This window comes from Glossina fuscipes, unplaced genomic scaffold (genome assembly GCF_014805625.2).
Source record: "Glossina fuscipes isolate IAEA_lab_2018 unplaced genomic scaffold, Yale_Gfus_2 3, whole genome shotgun sequence".
Classification (NCBI taxonomy): domain Eukaryota; kingdom Metazoa; phylum Arthropoda; class Insecta; order Diptera; family Glossinidae; genus Glossina; species Glossina fuscipes.
The window spans coordinates 730,415-751,602 of NW_023998417.1; the positions used below are offsets into that span (position 1 = coordinate 730,415).

Sequence of the window (21,188 nt, forward strand, 5' to 3'; positions counted from 1 at the left end):
ATTGTTGTTTTAAATATTTGCGAAAAAGAAATAGTTTCTTATTTTTTGTTAATCATAAGAAAAAAGGTGGTATAAATGAAATTACAAGCAAAAGAATATTTGATTCGAAATTGAAATTAAAATTGATTAAAATTGCACACGCGCTCGTGTGTGTGTGTGTGTTTGTTTGTTTGTATGTTTGTTGCGTAAATGTGCGCGCGTCTGATTTGAAATTTTCAAATAAGAATTTTAAGGCTCAGGCAAATCATATTTTTCCTGCGCTTTTTGAAAATAGAAATTCATGCATAATCTATCATAAAATCTCTTTGTGCCGCTAAATGCATTCGCCTTGCCATAGTAGAAATGAGTGAAGAGTGGGAGGATAATTTTTATGGCTTAGGTACATAATCTGTTGCGAGCGGCGAACTCTTGTTTTCATCAATTCGCTCGCTCTCTATCTTAGGCTCTTTTGTTTTTTTTTTTTTTGTGTGGTGAAGCTACAAAATATATTATAATACAATTCATTGAGTTGTTGTTTAGAAATACGGCCGTTCGGTTGTTTCGTTTTAAAGTCGTCGGGTAAATGAAATGACAAACGAGCTATTTACTAGTAAGCGGCACGCCCTTGTGCTCGTATCAGCGGATATATTGGTTGTTTTCAATTTTCGCAATATATTGTTGTGTACATTTGCAGTTTATTAAAGAAAAAAGAAAGAAAAGAAAATGTAATAAATTTCTTTGCTTTTCTTAGTTGAATGAATGCAAAAAATACAAAAACAACCTATGTGTATAATTCAGTAAAGTTAAAATATAAACGAAGTTAAAGTTAATGACAAGTCTTCCAAATTCGTGTCTCTCTTTCTCTGTGAAACAGTGAAATAAATCAACAACTAATGTCATTAAAATACTTCGTGTGTACATACACAAATTGTAAAGAATAAAAGAATGCATACATAAAATACATAATGAAATGAATGAAATTTTTCAAAATTTTTTATGAAAATCTAAAAATGCTGAAATTTCTGAAAATAATAAAAAAAAACGCAATAAGGAAATCTATATTTCTATAAAACGTCATTAAAACGCAGCATATACATTTCATATATAACCGCGCCAGCGCTTCCCTTCAACTCCCAACCATTCCAATAAGAATGGTGGATAAATCATCGAAATTGGATAAATTTAGCGCCAATATGAATGCAGCGGCATTGGGAGCCGGTGGCGGTGGCGGTGGCGGTGTCGGAGGCGGCTCGATCAGTGGAGTTGGTGTTAGCGTTGGCGGTAGTTCAGGAAGTGGTGCTATTATCGGCACTGGTGGTGCAAGTGGCTTGCATTATCATCAATTGCAACAACAACAACAACAACAACAACACCATGCACATCAACATCAACATAGCCATCAAAATGGTCAGAAACCCGTACCAATGAAGTTATTTGCAGCCTGGGAAGTTGATCGCACACCACCGAATTGTATACCAAGGTAATTGAATTTGTTGTTATAAAAGTTTAGACACAGGGTTACAGTTAAAGTTATACTATTCCAAATTGCCTATCGATTCAAGCCCACCTTGATTCTTAGAAAGAGTCCATCCGTAATTGGTAACTAAAAAATTTATATATATTTTTTCGATTAATATATTTAGTTTTAACTACATATATTTAAAAGTTATGTGAGAATAGGGGAAGGTGGACTTACGCAGTTTGGACATGTGCGGGGGTGCCAAAATGTGTATCGGCCCTTACAAAAGGTAGGCGTAATTGAAGCGGGCGAGTACAAGTCTCGCAATAATTTCATAACCGTGTAGAAATTTTCTCTAAACGATAATTGGTCACCTTTTACATTAGCAACAAAGGGAACATCGGGCATTGGAGGAAGTTGTTAAATGACCCGATCTAATTCATATATAATTTTATACCGTTCCCTTCGTTTTACTTTTTATTATTTCAGAAATGTACGAGTTTCACTTGATAGGCTAGGCTCACCCTATCATGTGTGCATTTATGTGAACTGAGGTTTCAAGACTTTATTTTGTCTGTAGCCCGCCGAGGCGTGGTTTTTTTCAAATCTCGAAACCATGAATTCTAATAATACGAATTTATTAACTTTTTTCGTTCTGTACATTGTGTACATTTGGACTTGATATCACTCTCGCTGATAGTGGAACTATTTTACTCACCCTTCTTCTCCCTTTTTTTGCTTAGAAATACATTAAGAGGAGATGCACACATTGAAGTTCACGGTTTTGGAAACCGTCGAATTATTTCATTTCAAATACTATTATAATGCATATGAATAGTCGTGAAGTAAAGTAAAAACTTGCACGATTTTATGATTGAATATAGCAGATATTGAAAAATTCGCAAATATTGAAATATTAAAATCAAAACGAATAAGAAGAAAATTGAAGTAAATAGGTCACGAATAGGCTCTCACGGGCAAAATAATATGATCATATGTTTCAATAAACGATCTAAATATATATATACAGAATTTGTAGCATGCGTTTATCGTGGGATCCTGCCTGAAAGGCTCAACCCCGCGGTGGCCCAAGCCACTTTAAGCGTACTACGCCCCCTGGCGAGTTAGACAATCCCCACAGAGTAGGGGCCTAAACAACACCAGAGTCCAGAACAGTTTATTGTCTATGGAAAAATAAACCCCACTCTGGTCAGTGGTGAGGCCTAGCTGCACTCGACTGTTCCAGATTGGCTAGGAACTTGCCAATATATATATATACAATATAATATTCACTGCAATAAATATTATGAAGAATTTATTCAAGACATCTCGTTTCAATCTAGGCCTGGTGAGGAGCGTATCTAAGCCGTATACGGTCTCTCAAGAAGATCGCATCGTTCCATCATCGATCAACCTCATACACACTATAAACTTTTTAAGCTACTATACGATTCTTAGACTATTTTGCACCTATCCATTTGATCTTCTTATGTTTGCTAGAAGTCTCAAGCCTTCTCAAAAATTGCCAATCCAGACTATATATATTCGATTGTGATCGAATCTTTCATACCCATCACCGTTATCCTAACAAAGGCAAAAAAAGTAAAAAAAACCAATGCTTCATGCTCTATAATATGGAGTAGGCGTGGCTAAAGTTTTTTGTCACATAGGCGCATCGTGTCTTTGGAAAAGTTTAAGTCACTTCCTCAGAATTCCTCAGTTTTGTTAACGGAAGCTCATTTATCACAGATACTGCACGATTGCACAGACACAGACATATGGACATGTTCAGGTGCCGTTTCAAATTTGAAACTGGCCAAGAATTTCTATATACACTACGGGATTTTTGGAGGCTTATTTCTGTCGAAAAGAAAATCGAATTTTGATAGACTATAATGGTGGGTGAAGAACTTGTTACTGTCTTATTATTACCGGATATATTGATCTCAAATCTAAGTGGCTGACCACTTGACGTGCGTATAAGCATATTGACGAAATTTTTGGCATAAAAATATATTTTACTTTTCTTTTTTTTTTTTATATTTCTTCCTTATGCAAGCAATTTACTCATACTAGAGTAATGTGCTTAAACGCCGGCCATTATTCTTACACAAATATTCTAATATTGTCGGATACATTTGAGCGAGTTTGTTTGCATTAAGATTATTGTACTGACACGCAAACACATGTATGTATACAATTGGTCGCTCAAACAATGTGTGTTTGACAGACAGTCTAAGGAAGCATTTTACAAGTTCTACTTCACTTACACACTAAAGGCGATAAATCAATTTTTTTGAAAATTTCTCCAATTCATTTAAGAACACGTTTCTTATATTGTTCAACACGTTCGTGTCGACATATCGATGGCATGAGGTAACCTACAGAGCTCTTATCCCTTTAATATGAATGAACAAAAGGAAAATTCTTCGGCCTAAATCAACTTTGATACCCCACGCAACAAGTGCTATAAGAACACATTAGGTTTGTATGGATGTATGCAACACCAAGAAGGCCTTGAAATAGACTCATCTTTTATAATACCAATCGATTCAGAATCACTGTTTACGTCGATCTAACCCTTCTGTCCGTCTGCCTTTGGTGAAATTCGGTGCACTAGCGTCTTGTGGGCGCAAGACAAACGCTATTGGGCTCGTATCATTTTTGCGGCTACTTCCCACGTACGTTCCCTTTTTTTTTTTTAAATTGTTACATAAATAACTATAGCGTGGTGTAGGGATTTTAATCGCGGGCCGTAGTCTCGATCCCTCTGTTTGTATTTATTTTGTTGCATTAAACCGCTTGCTTTTTGAATTCTCGATACAATAAATATTTCAAGTAATTTTTTTTTTCGCGATTTTTCTTTGCAAAACTGTAATAATATTGCGTAAGCCTAGGCTTTCTATTTAGATTTTTAATGTTCATCTGGTGAAAATAAAAAAAAAAATTATTCAAGGTTAAGTATTTAAGTACACCGTATGGCATATTAAATATTCGCAATTTCAACAGTGGATAGACGGACATTGACGCTCCACTTTGTGAACGTTGAACAAATTTCAGACATCTGTGTGTTGGATTTAGGAAAATCGCGCAAAAATATGTTCAATTAAAATCGTAAATTTTTTTTTTTTTTTTTGGCATCAGCAAGCATGGAAGCAAACCAGTGCGTATTAGTATTGATATCATGATTATAGTATTAACACTAATGTCGTTGGTTCTAATATTGTCAGTATTACATCTTTTAAATTTGGCCTTCCCGCTGTGGTCTTCCCATTGACTCATATTGATTGAATCATATAATTACTTCCTGTATTGTTGGAAAATGGCGATCATAACACCTATTACGAAATGGGCGGCGCCAGTTTCACCAGGTGATTATCAACCTATCAGTATTCTTGCTGCTCTGCCGAAAGTTTTTGCGCGATTATTAACTAATCAGATTACGCTGCAGATGTGTTCCGAAAAATTACTTTTTCAAGCACGGTCAGGTTTAAAGCTAGGTCATAGGCTAGGTAACACCGCTAAGGAGCATAAGGGGAACTTGACGATTTTTCTAAAGCCTTCGATGCAATGAATCATAGTTAAAAAACTCTTAAAAAAGCTAAGTTCTTACTTTGCCTTTGGTCCGACTGCGATCAAGTTTGTTAGACTGGTGTCACTGCGCAAAAGCCGCCTCATTCTCCACTGAGATTACAGGCGTTAATTCTGATAACACCCAAGGCTCATTCTGTTCCATCTCTTCTATCTTTATTAGTAATCTAGTTATTTGTTGTGGTATTATTCATTTACATGCACATGATCCTCAATTATACCTGTCTCACCCAAGGCGGCTTGTCGCGCATCCCGCATTGGTCCGTTGTCAATAATTTAAAGCCTTAAGGAAGGAAGGCTATCGTGGCTATGGAAGGCTATGTTTATGATTCCGCCTTTCCATCTAATATTAGAATGGGTGATATAGCGATCGACATTGTCAAGCAGTTTACCAATCATGGCTTTATAATTTGCCCACGTCATGTGGGCTGACTATCATGTCGATTTCGAGGAAACTGCACAGCATTCCGAGGAAACTGCGTTTATCAAGCTAAGTTCAAATTAATTAAATGCCGTGTTGTGCCACTTATATCGTATGCCGCCGGCGTATACGGCTGGCACGAAGTGCTAAGCTACGCTTGTCACTAAGTGTGCCAGATACATTTTCTTTAAGCCCATATACGACAGAATATCGCTGAAAGACTTTCAATTCCGATCTTTCATCATATCTTGTACTTCTTTCTTTCTTTCTTTATACTTGTACGTCAACTTGCCTACTTAAGAAAATCCGATTTGTCAGATCCAGACATTCGATGACTTTGACCATAAGTATTTAAGATCGTCACGAGTATTTTTTATCAACGCCATAAAGTTATAGAACTCGTTACCGCGTAATGCCATGGCTAGAAGATGGCCAAAGCAATATATTTAAGTGACTTTTCTTATAGTTATGGTCAAATCAAAGAACAATTTCGCTAATGCTTTCAAACAATATATATATATATATATATATATATGTATATAGATAGATATGAATCTCTCCACGTTGTGGTCACCATAAGAAGAATTTTTATCGTGATATTCATGTTGCTTTATTTTATTTATTATTATTATTATTAATATTATTATTAATTTATTTAATCAATAATTAATCATCAGGTAAACAATTACAATTAAAATGCATTATTAATTACAATTAATTAAAATTAAAATAGGTTTGTTGTCGTACCAGTAAAAGACTATAATGTCTCAGCACAAAAAAAAAAAAATACCCGAATATTCAGTGCCGAAGAAATTAAATACAATTAGATAATTACAAAATTTCCTATTTGCTACTCCGCACCAATACACACTAACAAATAGTTAATCTTATCCGACACTAAACAGCCTTATTTTGGCGTTGTGACCAGTCACTAGTCATACGGGGAAAGTATGTGTTTTTTGTATCACTTTTGATATACATCACTACTGCAAGACCTTCCAATGTAAACATTGTTATGAAACAATGTTGTTAAGTCACGAAACAATAAGCACCAAAAAAAAAAATGATTTTTGACTTGTCGCGTCGTCTATGATGTTGTTCAGGATGCGAGTTTATCTCTCAGTTTTTTAATTGCCTTTAAGAAAGACCTTAAGTCTCTTGAGGTGAACGTGGTTTTAGCAAAGAACTCTCTCTATATCTCTCTCGCTCTCTCTACTGCACTGATATAATAAACCAAATAGTTTTAATTGACTACAATGTATGCAACGATTTTTTTATGACTCTTACTAGATTTAATGAAGCAAGCAGCTGTGCTCACCTACTTAATGGCACAATATGCGTACGATTGGTATGATGATAATGACATTCTGCTTTGATATATTTAAACTTTATATATTTATATAGTTTTGGAATATAAAATTTTTGTGGAAAGTAAATCGTGAATTTTTTATGTAATCATCTAAACAACAGCAGATGAACTTGCTATGCATTTCTATAACCGTAAATAGAACTTTAATATAATCGGCAGAAATGTAAACAACGTACAGCAATGTGGTTTTAAATAAATTATCTATTAATGTTTGTAATGCTTTCTGTCTTAGTTCTTTTAACAACTGTCAGCAATTTAATGATAAACTTGAAAATTGTTAGAGATAAACTTTGTTATAAATAAGCGGATGTTACTCGATTTGTAGTAGCATCAGGAAGTATTGTACTACGCCTATTAGGATGGAATGAAACTTGACGCTTGCAGTCTAAATTAATTTACAGTTATTTCGTAGGCATGGTTCGAAACCGGGTTGGAAGAGCCGTGTGTGGAGAGAAGTTTGAATAAATTAATTACTTAATCAACGAAAATAAAGGAGAGAGGGTTGGGTACGAAAACCATCAACAGGCACCCATCAAGGCAATGCGAGACTTTAATCCGCTTAAAACCACCCCGCCCTTTTCCCTACCCTGTGGCACGACCGTTTGGGTATACCTTCACGGGAAGGGTGGCTGTTTAGGCTCTACCTAAAAACCTACGTTCACGCTCCTCGTGTCTTTGTTTTCTCATAATGTTTGCGACGAACATTCCTGCCGTCTTCCATATTTTCAGGTCGTGCAACATATTTGTCACGAGATTGTTGGAGAGAGGCAACATTGCAATTTCCCTCTGCAGTTCCTGTCGTTCGTTATGGTATTTCGGACAGACAAAGAAAACATGTTCAGCGTCTTCGATGCACTCACAAAAACTACAGAATAAGTCCTGGTCTATCTAAAGCAACCACGGTCGCTAATTGGATGTGTCAAATAAAAGCCCACCTCGCCATGTTGCCCATTCACCCAGGGCCACAGATCTGGTATGTGCTGGTGCATCCATCTACCCTTACTCGATCTGCTCCAGCGCTATTGCCAATCGCTGTTTTGCCCGCTGCTTAGCCGCTTCAGCCGACAATCTGTGAAATTTAGCTCTATACATACGTTCTTTAGGTCGCAAGTCGATTGGTATCATGCCAATGTCGCATCTTCCGACATTGTCCGATATGCGGCGCACACCCTTTGCCATTGCGCATTGCCGGTATGCTGATTGGATGTCTCTCGTGTATGACGGTATATCGAGGGCTTTTTTCCACACCGAAGAAGCATGTATGGGTGTGCGTGTACGTATGTGTGTGTCTGTGTGTGTGTGTGTGTGTGTGTGTGTGTGTGTGTAAAATTTCGAACCTACTTCTTGAGGAACGGTCCTACAATGATGAACGTTTATATTTTTTTTTTAACCTATTTTACTATACAATATTTTAGATGATAGGTATTCACGGATTTCCTCGAACGATCAATACAGTTTTTATATACCTTCTTCTTTTTTTTATTTTTAACACAGCAAGATAACTGGAAATGTATATATAGGCAAAATTCTCTATACTTATGAATGTCTAAGCAAAATAAATTAAGAACACGATAGCGAGAAATGTGATGGGTATAAAAAATGTGATAATGACCTTTAAAGAAAAATAGAATCAGTTAGTAGTTGAGTTCAGTTTTATTCTAAGAAAACTTTACATTCAGTTTATTTTTAATTTAAAATTTATCATCAAACAATGAAAGTCAACTAATCTCATCATTTAGTTTGTAAAAATCCGTTCAAAACCAACCCGCAAAATTAATAAAAATGAAGAATGAATTTTTAATGATGTGTTTACCTTTGCCATTCATTGTCTTACGTTTGCAAAGATTAAGATAAGGGAGTTGAGAGTCAATAATTCCGACATATACCGCTTGAGTAAATAATTTCTATAGGCTGCCGTCTGGCATTATTCATTCATTTGTAAAAATTGTTGAGAAAAAGTTAAATGAAAAAAAATATTCGTTCGAGTAAAAATTGAAAATCAATGCCATCCGCGCACACACACACACACACACGCACAGACACAGATATTTAAAAAGATTTTGCTTAGTAAATTCGATTCGAAAATGAAAAATTTTAAGTTTGTCGAGTAAAAATTTAAAAATCGATGCTATCTGAATATACACACCCACACACACACACACACACATACATTTAAAATGGTTTTGCTGAGTAAATTTGATTTGAAAATGAAAAATTTTAAGTTTGCTCGAGTAAAAATTTAAAATCGATTCTATCTGAACACACACACACACACACACCCACACATACATTTTACTTAGTAAATTTGATTTGAAAATGAAAAATTTGAAGTGAAAAATGTAATCGATCTGTGGAAAGGAGTAAGGAATTATATTTAGTTTTTAGATGAGTTTTTTTATTACCCACGAAGGACAGAAGTAACAATTCATTCCTTCGATACACATTGTATACCCCATTATTTATATTTTTGATCATTCTTACTTTTGTAGAAATAAATTTATTACCTATTTAGAAAAATATGAAAAGATTGTGCGCTATGCGGTATGCGACATGTGGCGAACATTCGTTATTTTTAGGCGATATGTGAATTTTGTTTCTACATATTTTGAAAGGTTGAACTTTCTTTCAGTTCATCCGTTCGAGGCCATCTTTTCGACCGCAATTAAAGGACATCAAAATATGATTGGTTTTTGTTAATTATTCATTGCTTTATCGATCGCATTTATGAAGCCTGATAGTAAAGCGTGTTCTTTTAAGTTAACTAAATGTGCTGTCAATTGGTGAACAGCAAAAAGATAGGTACACGCAACTGTGGCTAAAGCAATTCCGCCTAATTCCGTCAATTCATTTAATCAAAGATATATTAACACACATGTAAAATGCATACATTTAGGCGTACAAACTGTTGAAAATTCAAGTTTGTATTTGTGGTGATGAGCACAATATAAGAACAAGTAAGAAAATTATGTTCGATCGCGACCGAATTTTGTATACCCTTTCCAGTGGTCTTAAAGAAAAGAGAAAGCAAAACTAAATTTTATATTCTACAATAACGAGTGGGCGCGGTCGATTATTTCTATTTCTAGAATAAAAAGTGAAAATTTATATGATGCAAGTGTGCAAGTAAAAAATGCATAAAATAAAAATGTTCGCAGTTTTTGTTACGTAGACGTGTGGGCATTGTAGGCGTGTTCTTTGAAAGTTTGAATTATTTTCAAATTCTTTACAAAATTTTGTAAGCAATATCTTCAATTTTGCGAAGGAAAGATTGTTTACCATGGACATTGTATCGTTAGGCAGATGGACGGACGGACAGGTTAAATGAATTCCGAATTTGCAACTGACCAAGAATTTGGTATTTCGGAACCTAATGTGTGTGATAAAAGATGCGAAAAAAAGCAATTTATGACACACTATGAACTGAAGTAGGCGTGGCCGCTTTTTTTTTGAATTTTTCTAGAGATACTGTAACATCGCCCTTGCAACATGCGTATGAGTAAATGAGCAACAAATTAATTTTTTATTCTTTTTGAAAAATAGAAGTGACATCAGTTTACGTAATACTATAGACGTATCCTTGGACCGATTTCACCAATTTTCAATACCGGCCTGTACAGGCAAGAACTTTCAATGTTTCTACCAAATTTAAGGTCGATAGCTTAATTTTTGCGGCCAAAATAATATTCCCAACAGACATTACACAGACGTACAGGCAGCCAGAGGGAGAACTGACAGACGGACCTGCTTAAATCGATTCATAGCTTGATACTGAGCAAGCAAATATATATTTTGTGGGCTTTTTGACGCTTTCTTCTGACCACTGCAAATATATTGACAAATTGAATATATGTATATGTATATGTATGTATATAAAACTTATGTAATTTTCATTTCCGGTTTTTTTTGAAGTTAATCAAATAAATTAATGGGTTTACTAGTTCGCATCGTCAATATATAAATATACAAATATATAAATAAACCAGCAGGCAATTGTTATGAACGCACGTCTATATATACAAATGTATGCTTGCTTGCGTGTTGTTCAGTTCAGTTTAAATTTCCGAAAATTTATCTGTGACGCATTCATTTTATTATATTCACAATTCAATGTAATTTTATTTATTCATCACTACAATTTATTCACCGATTATTAACTTACTACATAACAGTTAGTCATGGAGTTAATAATGAGTTTACACTTTTTATATACCTATCACCGAAAAATGGATGTATAATCATTTCGTTAAAACGTTTGCAACGCCCACAGCGAAGCATCAGAGACTCCAGAAAGTGTACATATTCGTGATCGGTGTCAAATTGTACGCATGTCCGTCTGTCCATCTGTATAATGTCTGTTGTAAACATTCTCCTGGCCGCAAACAATGAAGCTATCGATTTCAAATTTGAAAGAAAATGGGCCAAATCGATCGAAAGACATGCCCACGGCACCACGTAAACTGAGAAATCCTCCATTTCTTAAAAGTAATAAGAAATTGTTTGTGTTGCTTAATACTCCTAAACTGTAGCAGATAAATATACATTGCTCTAGTATGTGTACAAAATGGAAAATATTGGTCACGCCCATCCAACATCATAGTGTATCAAAATTTAATTGTTTTCTCAATACCTTCGTAAGGCGCAGAAACATGCCTCAGAAACCCCATAAAGTATATAAGTACCGGCCCAGTTTCAAATTTGAAGTACACCTAAACATGTCCGGCGGTCCGTCTGGCCCTTTGTCCGTCTGTCCGTCTCTCCATCTGTCTATCCGCGCAACTGTGAAAATGAGGAAATCGTCTGCAAATTTGTAAAAGAATTTCGAGGCCACTTGAGGCCACTTTTGAAACGATGCTTCTATAAAGCCCGCACGCCTATATGACAAAAGCTTTTTTTGTTTGCTTTAAGAGCCCGCTTCATATTACAGAGCATGAGAATTTTCTTCTTTTACTTGTTTGTGTCTTTTTTTTTGGGCTAACCAATAATGGGTATAAAATATTCGGTCCCGATCGAATTGAATTTTCTTACTTCTTTTTTCATTCAAAGTTAATGTACAAAAACAAAACAAAAAGCAAAAAAAAAATTGTATTCTACAAAAAACGAGGCTTTTTTTTCATATGTTTCGTCTACCATTAGTGAAACCATCAAATTTTGCAAAACACTATTATTGCTATTGTTAAAAGGAAAAATTGTTCGATCAACAACACGCAAGCATTGAGCTTTGAATGAAAAAGAAAAAAGAAAGAACAGAAGAGAAAACCGATTTGACCCAAATTTTGAGAAGATAATCACGATTTTAACAGACAAACTGATTGTCCGCGAATGGTTAGGGTTAACTCAGTTCCATCACCGATGCTCATCATAAATCAACAAATTCCGTTTGTTTACCTACTTCGACAGAATAATCCGCAAACGAATACTTTTCCTTATCAGTTCTGCTGACACTATTCGTTTTCTCAAGTACATTATTGTGCGTTTAGACCGATAATGTAAATGGCTGAAGACTCTCTCTGAGATTAGCGTACTAGAGAGAAAAAGTTAAAAATAAATTGCATTAACTTCTAGGGACACGATGAACGAAACTAGAATTTTTCAGTAAAATATTTATTACTTAATAAATATGCTCTGTTACTACTTGCAACTACAATTCCCTTTACCATCATTTCATATAAATTATGCGATTCGCAATAAAAGTACTTGTCTCGTTTATTGAATTTTTAGGAGAATATTTATGGCCCTTGGCCTGTCGTCTGCTGCTGGAGCGCTTGCGATCGCAAAATTTCCAGGTTAAGGCTGTAAACATTTCCTGGCCGAGTTTTACTATAAGCGAGCGATTTTAAGTATATTGCGTCCGCCTTGCTGTTCCTATCGCATTAGTTGTTGCTCGTATAGTTCCCTAGTGATTAGACAGTAATGCGTTACATCCACTTGACATTTCAGCTTTATCACGGTTCACTGAGCCTGCATCATAATTTTTCCGATTTTGAGTATTGTAACGCTTGCATTGCCCATTACTCGCTATCCCTTGAATTAAGCAAGAAAAGTGAAATTTTCCGCAAATGGCTTTTTTTTGTCACAAAGCTCCTGGACGTTAGACGCTTGTTAGAAAAAATCAATTTTTTCATTGGTATTACAAATGAGTTCGTGTAACATGGGTACAAATTAGCAAAAAAAAAAAAAAAAAAAAAAACACCTTCGGTCATGTATGGTCACTACATACGCCCTTTGTGTGAAACTTACCTGCAAAGACAGACTAATAAATTGGCTTGAGGAAGCTATTTACAGCTTATTGCTAATACAGATTTATAGATTGAGTCTACCGGCATATTTATCCCAATCTTGATCGACAAGCGTGATATAAATTCAGTGATTTGTCTTCAAAGAGGAAAAGCATTTTAAAATTAGGAACAAAATAACTTTGTTTGTGTGTTTGGGAGATGAAAGTCATTCGTCTAAATACGTACATTAATAGTTGAAAAAATATTTTTGAAAGGTATCCGGTCTTAGTATGTGTATAGCTAAGTAGAAGGCAACTATTTATGCTCTATATATGAGCAGTGATAAACTATTATCCGTTTAGATGCATTTGTATTCCAACTGTTTCTTTTAGTGAATCGTAAATCGTACGTCCATTGTCCACTACATGGTTTATAGGATAGGAATCCGTAATTGTTAAAGTACTTTGAATTCCGAAATATCTCTCATAGTTGAATTAAAGTTGAACGCGCTCCGTCAAGCTATCATCACAAAATCGTTATATCATAACAAGTGCATTATTTTGTTTTACTTATGGGTTTTATAATCTCTTCTCTGCTAAGTCGTAATGAATGCCATAACGATCTATAAATTTAAAATAAATTGCAACAATAACAACAAGTATTATGTATAATATCTTATCATATGATAATTACGTTATTAGTGTTAATTACTGTCATATAGTGTTAGCAGTGCCAACTTGTAGTTTTTATCAGAAAGCGTGTAAACAAAAAAAAAAAAAAACAAAAACAAAAAAAAGAAAAATGTCATCAACTTTAATACAATTATACTTTGATCTGAGTATATTACGTATATGTACATATGTATATATATATATATATATGTATAAAAGTACATTAGAAGCAAATTGTTCGTTCGTGATATTGTTTCATATTTCCATTTTCCCCAGAATATCATTTTACTTGTCGCTTAAATGGGGGGCATCTACTAGTTTCACTATACTGTTTGTGACACTTGAAAACAGTCTTTGCGAGATAACGTTCATCATTACTAATTAATAAGAGACTGCATTGATGCTTAGGCAAGAAGTGTTCGGACTTTCTTGGAAATGCAAGTCCTAGATAACATAGATGTGGAAATCTATTAAAATCTTACTAAGGGAAAATATTGAAGGTTGTTGTTGTGTCAATAAATTATAAACCATAGCTGATGTATATGAAAAACTCGACATACGTAGTAGACAGAAACATAGTTTGCTCGTACTTTAACTTATATGAAGTAATGAACTTTTGCATTCATTATATTCATGTTTTTCTGCAAGCCGGTTGCATTCATACATCTCTTAATTATATACATATCTTCATTATAATTTTGAAAATATTGTTTTTGTTTTTGTAAATAAGTTAACATATTGTTTATACGATCGTAAAGTATATAGTGCTGTGATAGTTTAATTTTATGCCATCTTAGTAAGTAGAACAACAACAACAACAACAACAACAACAACAACAAGAAACAACAATAAACCTAATTGCTCTATAAAAGAAAGTTTTCTGATAGAAGATTTTTTCTAACACATTTTCCGTAACGTTATGTAATTTTCTTTATTTATTTATTATATTTTTTTAATGTTTGCTATTGCGGCAAAAACTATAAAAATGTTTTATTTAATATTTAGCTGATTTTGTTTTTATTAATTACTTAATAATTTAAATATTAAAAAAATAATCTCTTTTTAGTTTAGTTTACGTTTTGTTAACACTTGATTATTGAATGATTAAAATTGATTTTCTTTTCCCCCCCTTGCATACTTAACCATACTAACATTGTGTTTGTTGGTTGTGATATTAAGATTCATATATATGTATATATGTAGAAATATACATAAATAAATACATAACATATTGTAATGAAATATTTTCTCACTCCCTTACTCCCCTTCCTAATCATGCCCAGCAGTGACAGAAAGACGCGGAGAAATAGATTTGCGGGATGCTATATAAAGTATATACATGTGTGAGAACGTGTGAGTCATACTTGCGGAGAATCAGGACAAATGTTTATTTCAGATTGACATCTCCTTCAGATGATACCTGAGGGAGTTGTGTAATATTCAGAAAAGAGTCGCCAAATATAGATCGAATCTTTGTAGCGGCTCCAGTGATCTGTGAGTTATAGTAAGTTGTTTAATACAACTTATTGTTCGTCCTTGCCTTGCGTTAGGCTTGCGAAGGTCTTTTGATTTCTTCTATGTCCAGTTTGCCCTTCAATGTGACTCCTTGACAAGTCGCGGGCGGATTCGTCTTTTGGGCATCTTTGTTGGCTTAATAGTCATTTACTTTGGCATGCCAGGACTGGTCGTACCATCTGTACTTCGTTGTGCTTATCCAAGGATACAAGTCTCTTAAGGTCTTTAACGCAGTAAATATAATCGGATTTCAATTATCGTACATTAACAGGATATCATCGTATATAGGAACGCATCGTATAGAAACAATAATCAGATGATTTTGAAAAGCTTTCTCGTTTTTAACCCAATCAAGGTCAGTTCACGATTAATGCAAATTGCTTCTTAATTTCCTCGCCTTTATGTCGAAGCTCAACGAAATAGCTTTGCAACATAAATCGGGCACAATCGAATGCCTAACTGATCCTGTCACCATTGGATAATAATGCCTTTTCTTTAAAAAAATGTTTAAATTAGTGGGCATGGTCACTACACTGCGTCCATCTATTTTGCGAAGGTTTTCTCTTTATATGGAATGGTATCGTACCTATCACTGTCGTCAAGATCCACAAGTAGTATTTGGGAACTGTAGAAGAAAACTGTAAAGCAGGCCAGTGAGAGAGTACGAGCATATATATAGAAGAGCGTTAGCGAATATTACACGACGAACAAATAAGTAGTTCACGGAGTGTTCGCGGAGAGAGCGTATCCAAGCGAACAGTTTCTTCCTTTTCTTCTTCTTTTATTTCTTCTTAAATTGATAATATCCCAACTGGCATCTATACCATGTTTATTTTCATCTGAAAGAGTGCATTTTCGATTCGATCTTATCCCGTCATTAGAATCGAAACGAGACCTAAGATTTTTTTTTTTTTATGTTTTGTGAGTACCTTGAAGTCAATTGGACATACATAAATCAAGCGAATAAGGCAAGCAGGCAGTTACGAAAGTCTTCGAATTACTTTCTTGATGATCAATGCAGCTGAGCAAAAGCATGATTGTGACGGTGAAATCAAGGTCCTTCTGCCCATAACTTAGGCGAATGCTTGTACTCTGCGTGTAACTGTTTTTCTTTACTAAATTCTAATTTCATTTTCAATTATCTACCTATTAGCGAACTATTTATGAGCTAAATCATTTAATTTAGAAATCAACTAAACATATTTATGTATGTAACAAAGTAAATGTAATCATCTGAAAGAATCATCTTAATTCTTAAGTCCTTGACAATAAAACAATCTAAGGACAATAGCATAGATTTGTACCTTTATTTATGCACAAAAATACTGACACTTAAGCATATTTATTGCATGAAATGTTATTATAATTCCATTGCATGCACAATATCAGGCAAAATGGAAAAAAAATAAAAAAATACAAAATGACAATTTTTTCCTAACATCTATTATTGTCTAGTACGTATTCATTTGGCGAATATTTATTATTACTGCTTTAGAAACTAAATGCGTTGAGCAAGGTAGGATATTTTTATATATGTGTGTGCACGCTTTCTATAATTTGCACAAATAAAAAAAAAAAAAAAGGGGGGAAACCTAAGCTTGCAAATATCATCAGACATCAATTTTTTTGTTTAAAAAGTTCAAGGTCACTTGACGACATGTTTTTTTTTTTTTTGGTCTCATATTTCAGAGAAAATTTGGCAGCAAAATACAAAAAGAAAAAAAAAAAAAAAGGTCGGAAAATTCGTTCTGATTTAAATAGAAGGTGTACAAAAATTTTTTCGAAGGGAAGCAGAAGAAATGTGTGTATGGGTTGGTTCCCTGATGATTCCCTTGCTTCGTCGAAAGCCATACTTTGTAAATAGTGTGAAGATAAATAGGGCTTCCATTAGCAAAGACACCTATCATTTGACTTAGCAGGATTCTGTTAATTAGTTAGCATTAAGATATGGTTGCACTTGCAATCGCAGCTGAAGGGAATTTGTTCCCGTTATATAGAGCAGTGAATTCGTCTTCGTTTTTTCTTAGAGTCTGCTACCAAATACCAACCATTCGCCTTGCAACCATGGCCTAGAGTCTTCGAAAAAGCCACGTCTCTTGTCTCGGAAAAATATTCAGAAAAAGTAATATAGCGATGATGAAAAGTATTTACGATCATTCTCAGTGATAAGAAACGAAATTCCATTCTCTTAAACGTTATGTTGGTAACCCAGCATGCTTGTGTCTTCTTGTGTTCTGAAAGTTTGTCACAAGTTTCATCTTCACTCGCTGCTACGGTCTTAGGGAGCATTGGCAATTCTTTAGTGTGACATTCATGTTCCATAGTAGATTTTCGGTTAGAATAATGCTTAGTTTCCAACTGCTTTAGTCTTAGAGAGAAACTCGGAGAGTCTTTTACGTAAATCGTCAGTTCTCGCGATTTGATTCTCTCAACCAATCTCTCAGGAGAGTAACATGCTCGAGAAATAGAACATGTGGCGGTTTTACTATTCTTCCTATGACCATCTTTGCACTCGAACTAAAGTTTATAATAATCTCTCAAATGAAAGAAGTAACCCTTTGACTTTTACGATTTCACGAGAAATTTCTTCTGCTTAACTTTTTAAGTTAGTACGAAACCTTCATCAACCTGCTACGAAGAGCATTCTCAGATAGATTGCTTTTCGTGCTTTCAGAAGTCTCAATACTGAGACGTAATTGACAAAACTAACACTAACCGATTTTATCTCTTCGAGAGTTCTTAGCAAGCGGCCATTTCCTGGAAGCGACTTTTTAAACTAAAGGTCATGTATGTGCTACGTATACCTGCTGGAAATTTCAACGACTATGTTTGGAGCATCATTAAATTAAGCGACAGTACATTAATTAATATTTCAGTAAATACAAATCACAAAAAAGGCTTAAGTGCAAGAGGAGAAAAACTGATTTCATTTTCGAATTCAAGGTCCTTAGCATAGCATTCGTTGTATTCTTTGTGGCAAAAAAAAAAAAAAAAAATGCTGTTGACTGCTGTGTGTAGTTAACGAATAATGGCGAAAAAAGAAAAAAAAAGCATGCATCGGTTGCGACTAAACCGCATGCGAAAATCATTGAAATGGGAAATAAGTGAGAATAGAATTCTCGCCTTATTCGGGTGTAGTTAATTACGTGAAAACATCTACACATTTACGTTCCTACCAAAAATTAAGCCGATTGGAAAGTTTTTTAGGTTACGCACAACCAATATGCTTTAGAGAAATATATGTATATATATATATATATATGTAAGGTGTACAAAACTTTTTATAAAATACATTTTCCAACTTTTGAAAAACAAGCCATGTTTTACATTGTTTCATATTCTGTTCTCTTTCGTCCGTAGCTGAGATATTGCTGGGCTCGTTGGCGCATTTGCCGGCATCAAGAGTTCATATCTTCTCATAGTTTAATTAATAACAAAATGTTTTTACTTAGTTTTTTTTCTCTCTTCTTCATATCTATCAGATGCTACAATAAAAACAATGTAAAAACAAAAGCAAAATATATGTGAAAAGTACAACATTTTTTTTATTTTTTGTGACTCACTGCCCGAAGGATAGGGTTGTATGCTTTTCATCACAACGTTTGTAACATCCGGAAGGAAGCTTAAGTAAGAAGTCCTCTTCAGGTGAAGTGTATCGATATAAGCGTAGCTCTGTTCACTTCTGTCTATCGTAAGTGGGCACCGGATCGCAACCATTAAAAATATCTCTTTTTAAATTTACCCACAATATGGGAAGTTCTTGCACATAGGACCGAAGGGCTCGCCTAAAATATATCTGAAAACTGCTACATTTTTTTTTTTGTGACTCACTGCCGGAAGGATAGGGTTGTATGCTTTTCATCGCAACGTTTGTAACATCCGGAAGGAAGCTTAAGTAAGAAGTCCTCTTCAGGTGAGCATAGCTTCATTCGTTCGTTTGTTCATTTCTGTCTATCATAAATAAGCAACGGATCGCCGCAACCGCTTTCAAATTTAACAAAAATATGGGAACTTCTTGCACATAGGGTCGAAGGGTTCGCCCAAATTGTCACTTAAACTGCTTTGGATGGATGCTTTCCCTTTATATTTACTTATAGGCTGCAATAACTTCATACATTCTATGGGAGCATACGTAGCACACTTGTACAAAATATACGAAAAACTAACGAAATTTCAATTTTATGTCGAGTTTTTTTCCGACATAAAGCTGGTGTTGGTGTGTAAAAAATTCGGCCAAAGCTAAATATGATTTTTGTGCTTGTTTTTAATTGTGTATGTATGTATAAGTGATTCGACCGTGACCATTTTTACATGGAATATTTTATATGGTTCTTAACATTTTCAAGTTAATTTCAGTTTTGCTACAAATTGCCGTTTGTTCGTCTGTCCGTTGACATGCAAATATGTTTCTTTTCTTTCTTGCCAAAGCAATTATTTTTTTATTTTTATGATTCAACTTTATTTGCGAATGAGTGCTGTCGCCACTACTATCGAAATCAAATTCGCATTTTCTGTTTGAATTTTACGCACTCGCAACAACTTGCAGACAGCCATTACAAGATCGATCATTACTTTGCTCAAGAACGGAAAAAATATTAATTGCTTTGTCATGCCAAAGTTTACGAATTGTTACGTTACGACTTAAGATGTTTCCATTCGCATATATATGGGGCCCGGATATGTAGACAATGTTGCTGCTTGAATTGCTTGCACCCTGCTGAAGACCCCTACGTTGTTTTGCTATGTATTTGCTTGACAAGCAACTATAAGTGAATATATAAACGTCGACAAATTAGGTCATTGCTGTGTATAAATCATATCAACGCCGAGGTAAATTTTACTCTCAGAAAAAGCAAAAAGTCTCTAAATGTGCCACGAACAAGCGGCGATGATCGCTTAGATGAGTTGACCACATTAGAAACTATTCGCAAAATTCACACGATATTGATTAAATGACTTTTAACTGACAGTGTGCGGCCCTTGTTCGCAGCAATGGTTGGGGTTTCAAAAAACGAGTTCATTTTAAATCAAATCACCGGCAATTTTTGGATATTTAGCTGAATTTGGCATATAATTATAATGAGGGAGTTGTACTCATTCTTAAGACACTAATTAATTACGATCTTTGTTAATTAATTTGGTACGAGAGATAGAAATATGTTGCGTGCAACTTCGAAACTTGAGAATCATAAGCATCGGGGTGGGGTGTGTAAATGGGCACTAAGACGACGGGATGCAAGCCGGGAAAAGTCTGCTAATCTTTAATTCGACACCGTATTAACTAACTTCGTTATATGACTTATATAGTTTTCAGTGTTGCCAAGTTATGACATCGGCATAGCTGGACCTACATATAGAGAGTCTTTCTTTTATGGCTTGTACAAAGTTCGAGATGCGGATAATAAGATTGAAAATTTTGCCAATTTTTACATGCGTTCCTAAATTCACATTTTGATCCACATTGAGAAAGGTTTACGAGCGGCAAGTTTGCAAATGGCATAGAACAGAAGCGTTACTTTTTACAAGGCTGGCGAATCTATAGCAGAATTTATCAGCTTTTTTAAAAACATTGCCTCCAATCTGTTTTCATATAGTGATAATGAAACGTGGCGGTCTCACAGCAAAAAGGAAAAAATGCTTCTGAACTGCCCATGCACCTGGCAATGAGTGACCTCACGATGGACGTGTATTCAAGCGTAAGTGTAACCAACGGCATATATAGTCGTTTTGCAATATATTGGTTTGGCAATTCTTTCGATCAGCGTTTAATGAATCCAAGTACCGCGACATAGCTTCGTTAATAGAAAATTTCATGTGGAAATTAAATTTGCTTATTATTGAATAAAAATTTGAACACAAGATAGATATGCTCAGGATCATTGCCATTGTGGCTTACAAAGAACGAAAAGAGTCTTGTATGGATATTGTAATCAAGTGTTTTCCTATCAACCATTGCCGAGATTTTACA

At 34.7% G+C, this 21,188-nt stretch overlaps 1 protein-coding gene across 1 annotated transcript in view; it reads left to right on the top strand.

The window, feature by feature from the left end:
- The first annotated feature begins 493 nt into the window (after window positions 1-493).
- The window catches only part of LOC119635130 (phosphofurin acidic cluster sorting protein 2), a 78,015-nt gene continuing 57,320 nt past the window's right edge, over window positions 494-21,188 (top strand). The window contains exon 1 of the mRNA XM_038029725.1: window positions 494-1,459. Coding sequence (XP_037885653.1) covers window positions 1,131-1,459 — 329 coding nt within the window. The 5' untranslated portion in view covers window positions 494-1,130. The remainder of the gene's footprint in view (window positions 1,460-21,188) is intronic.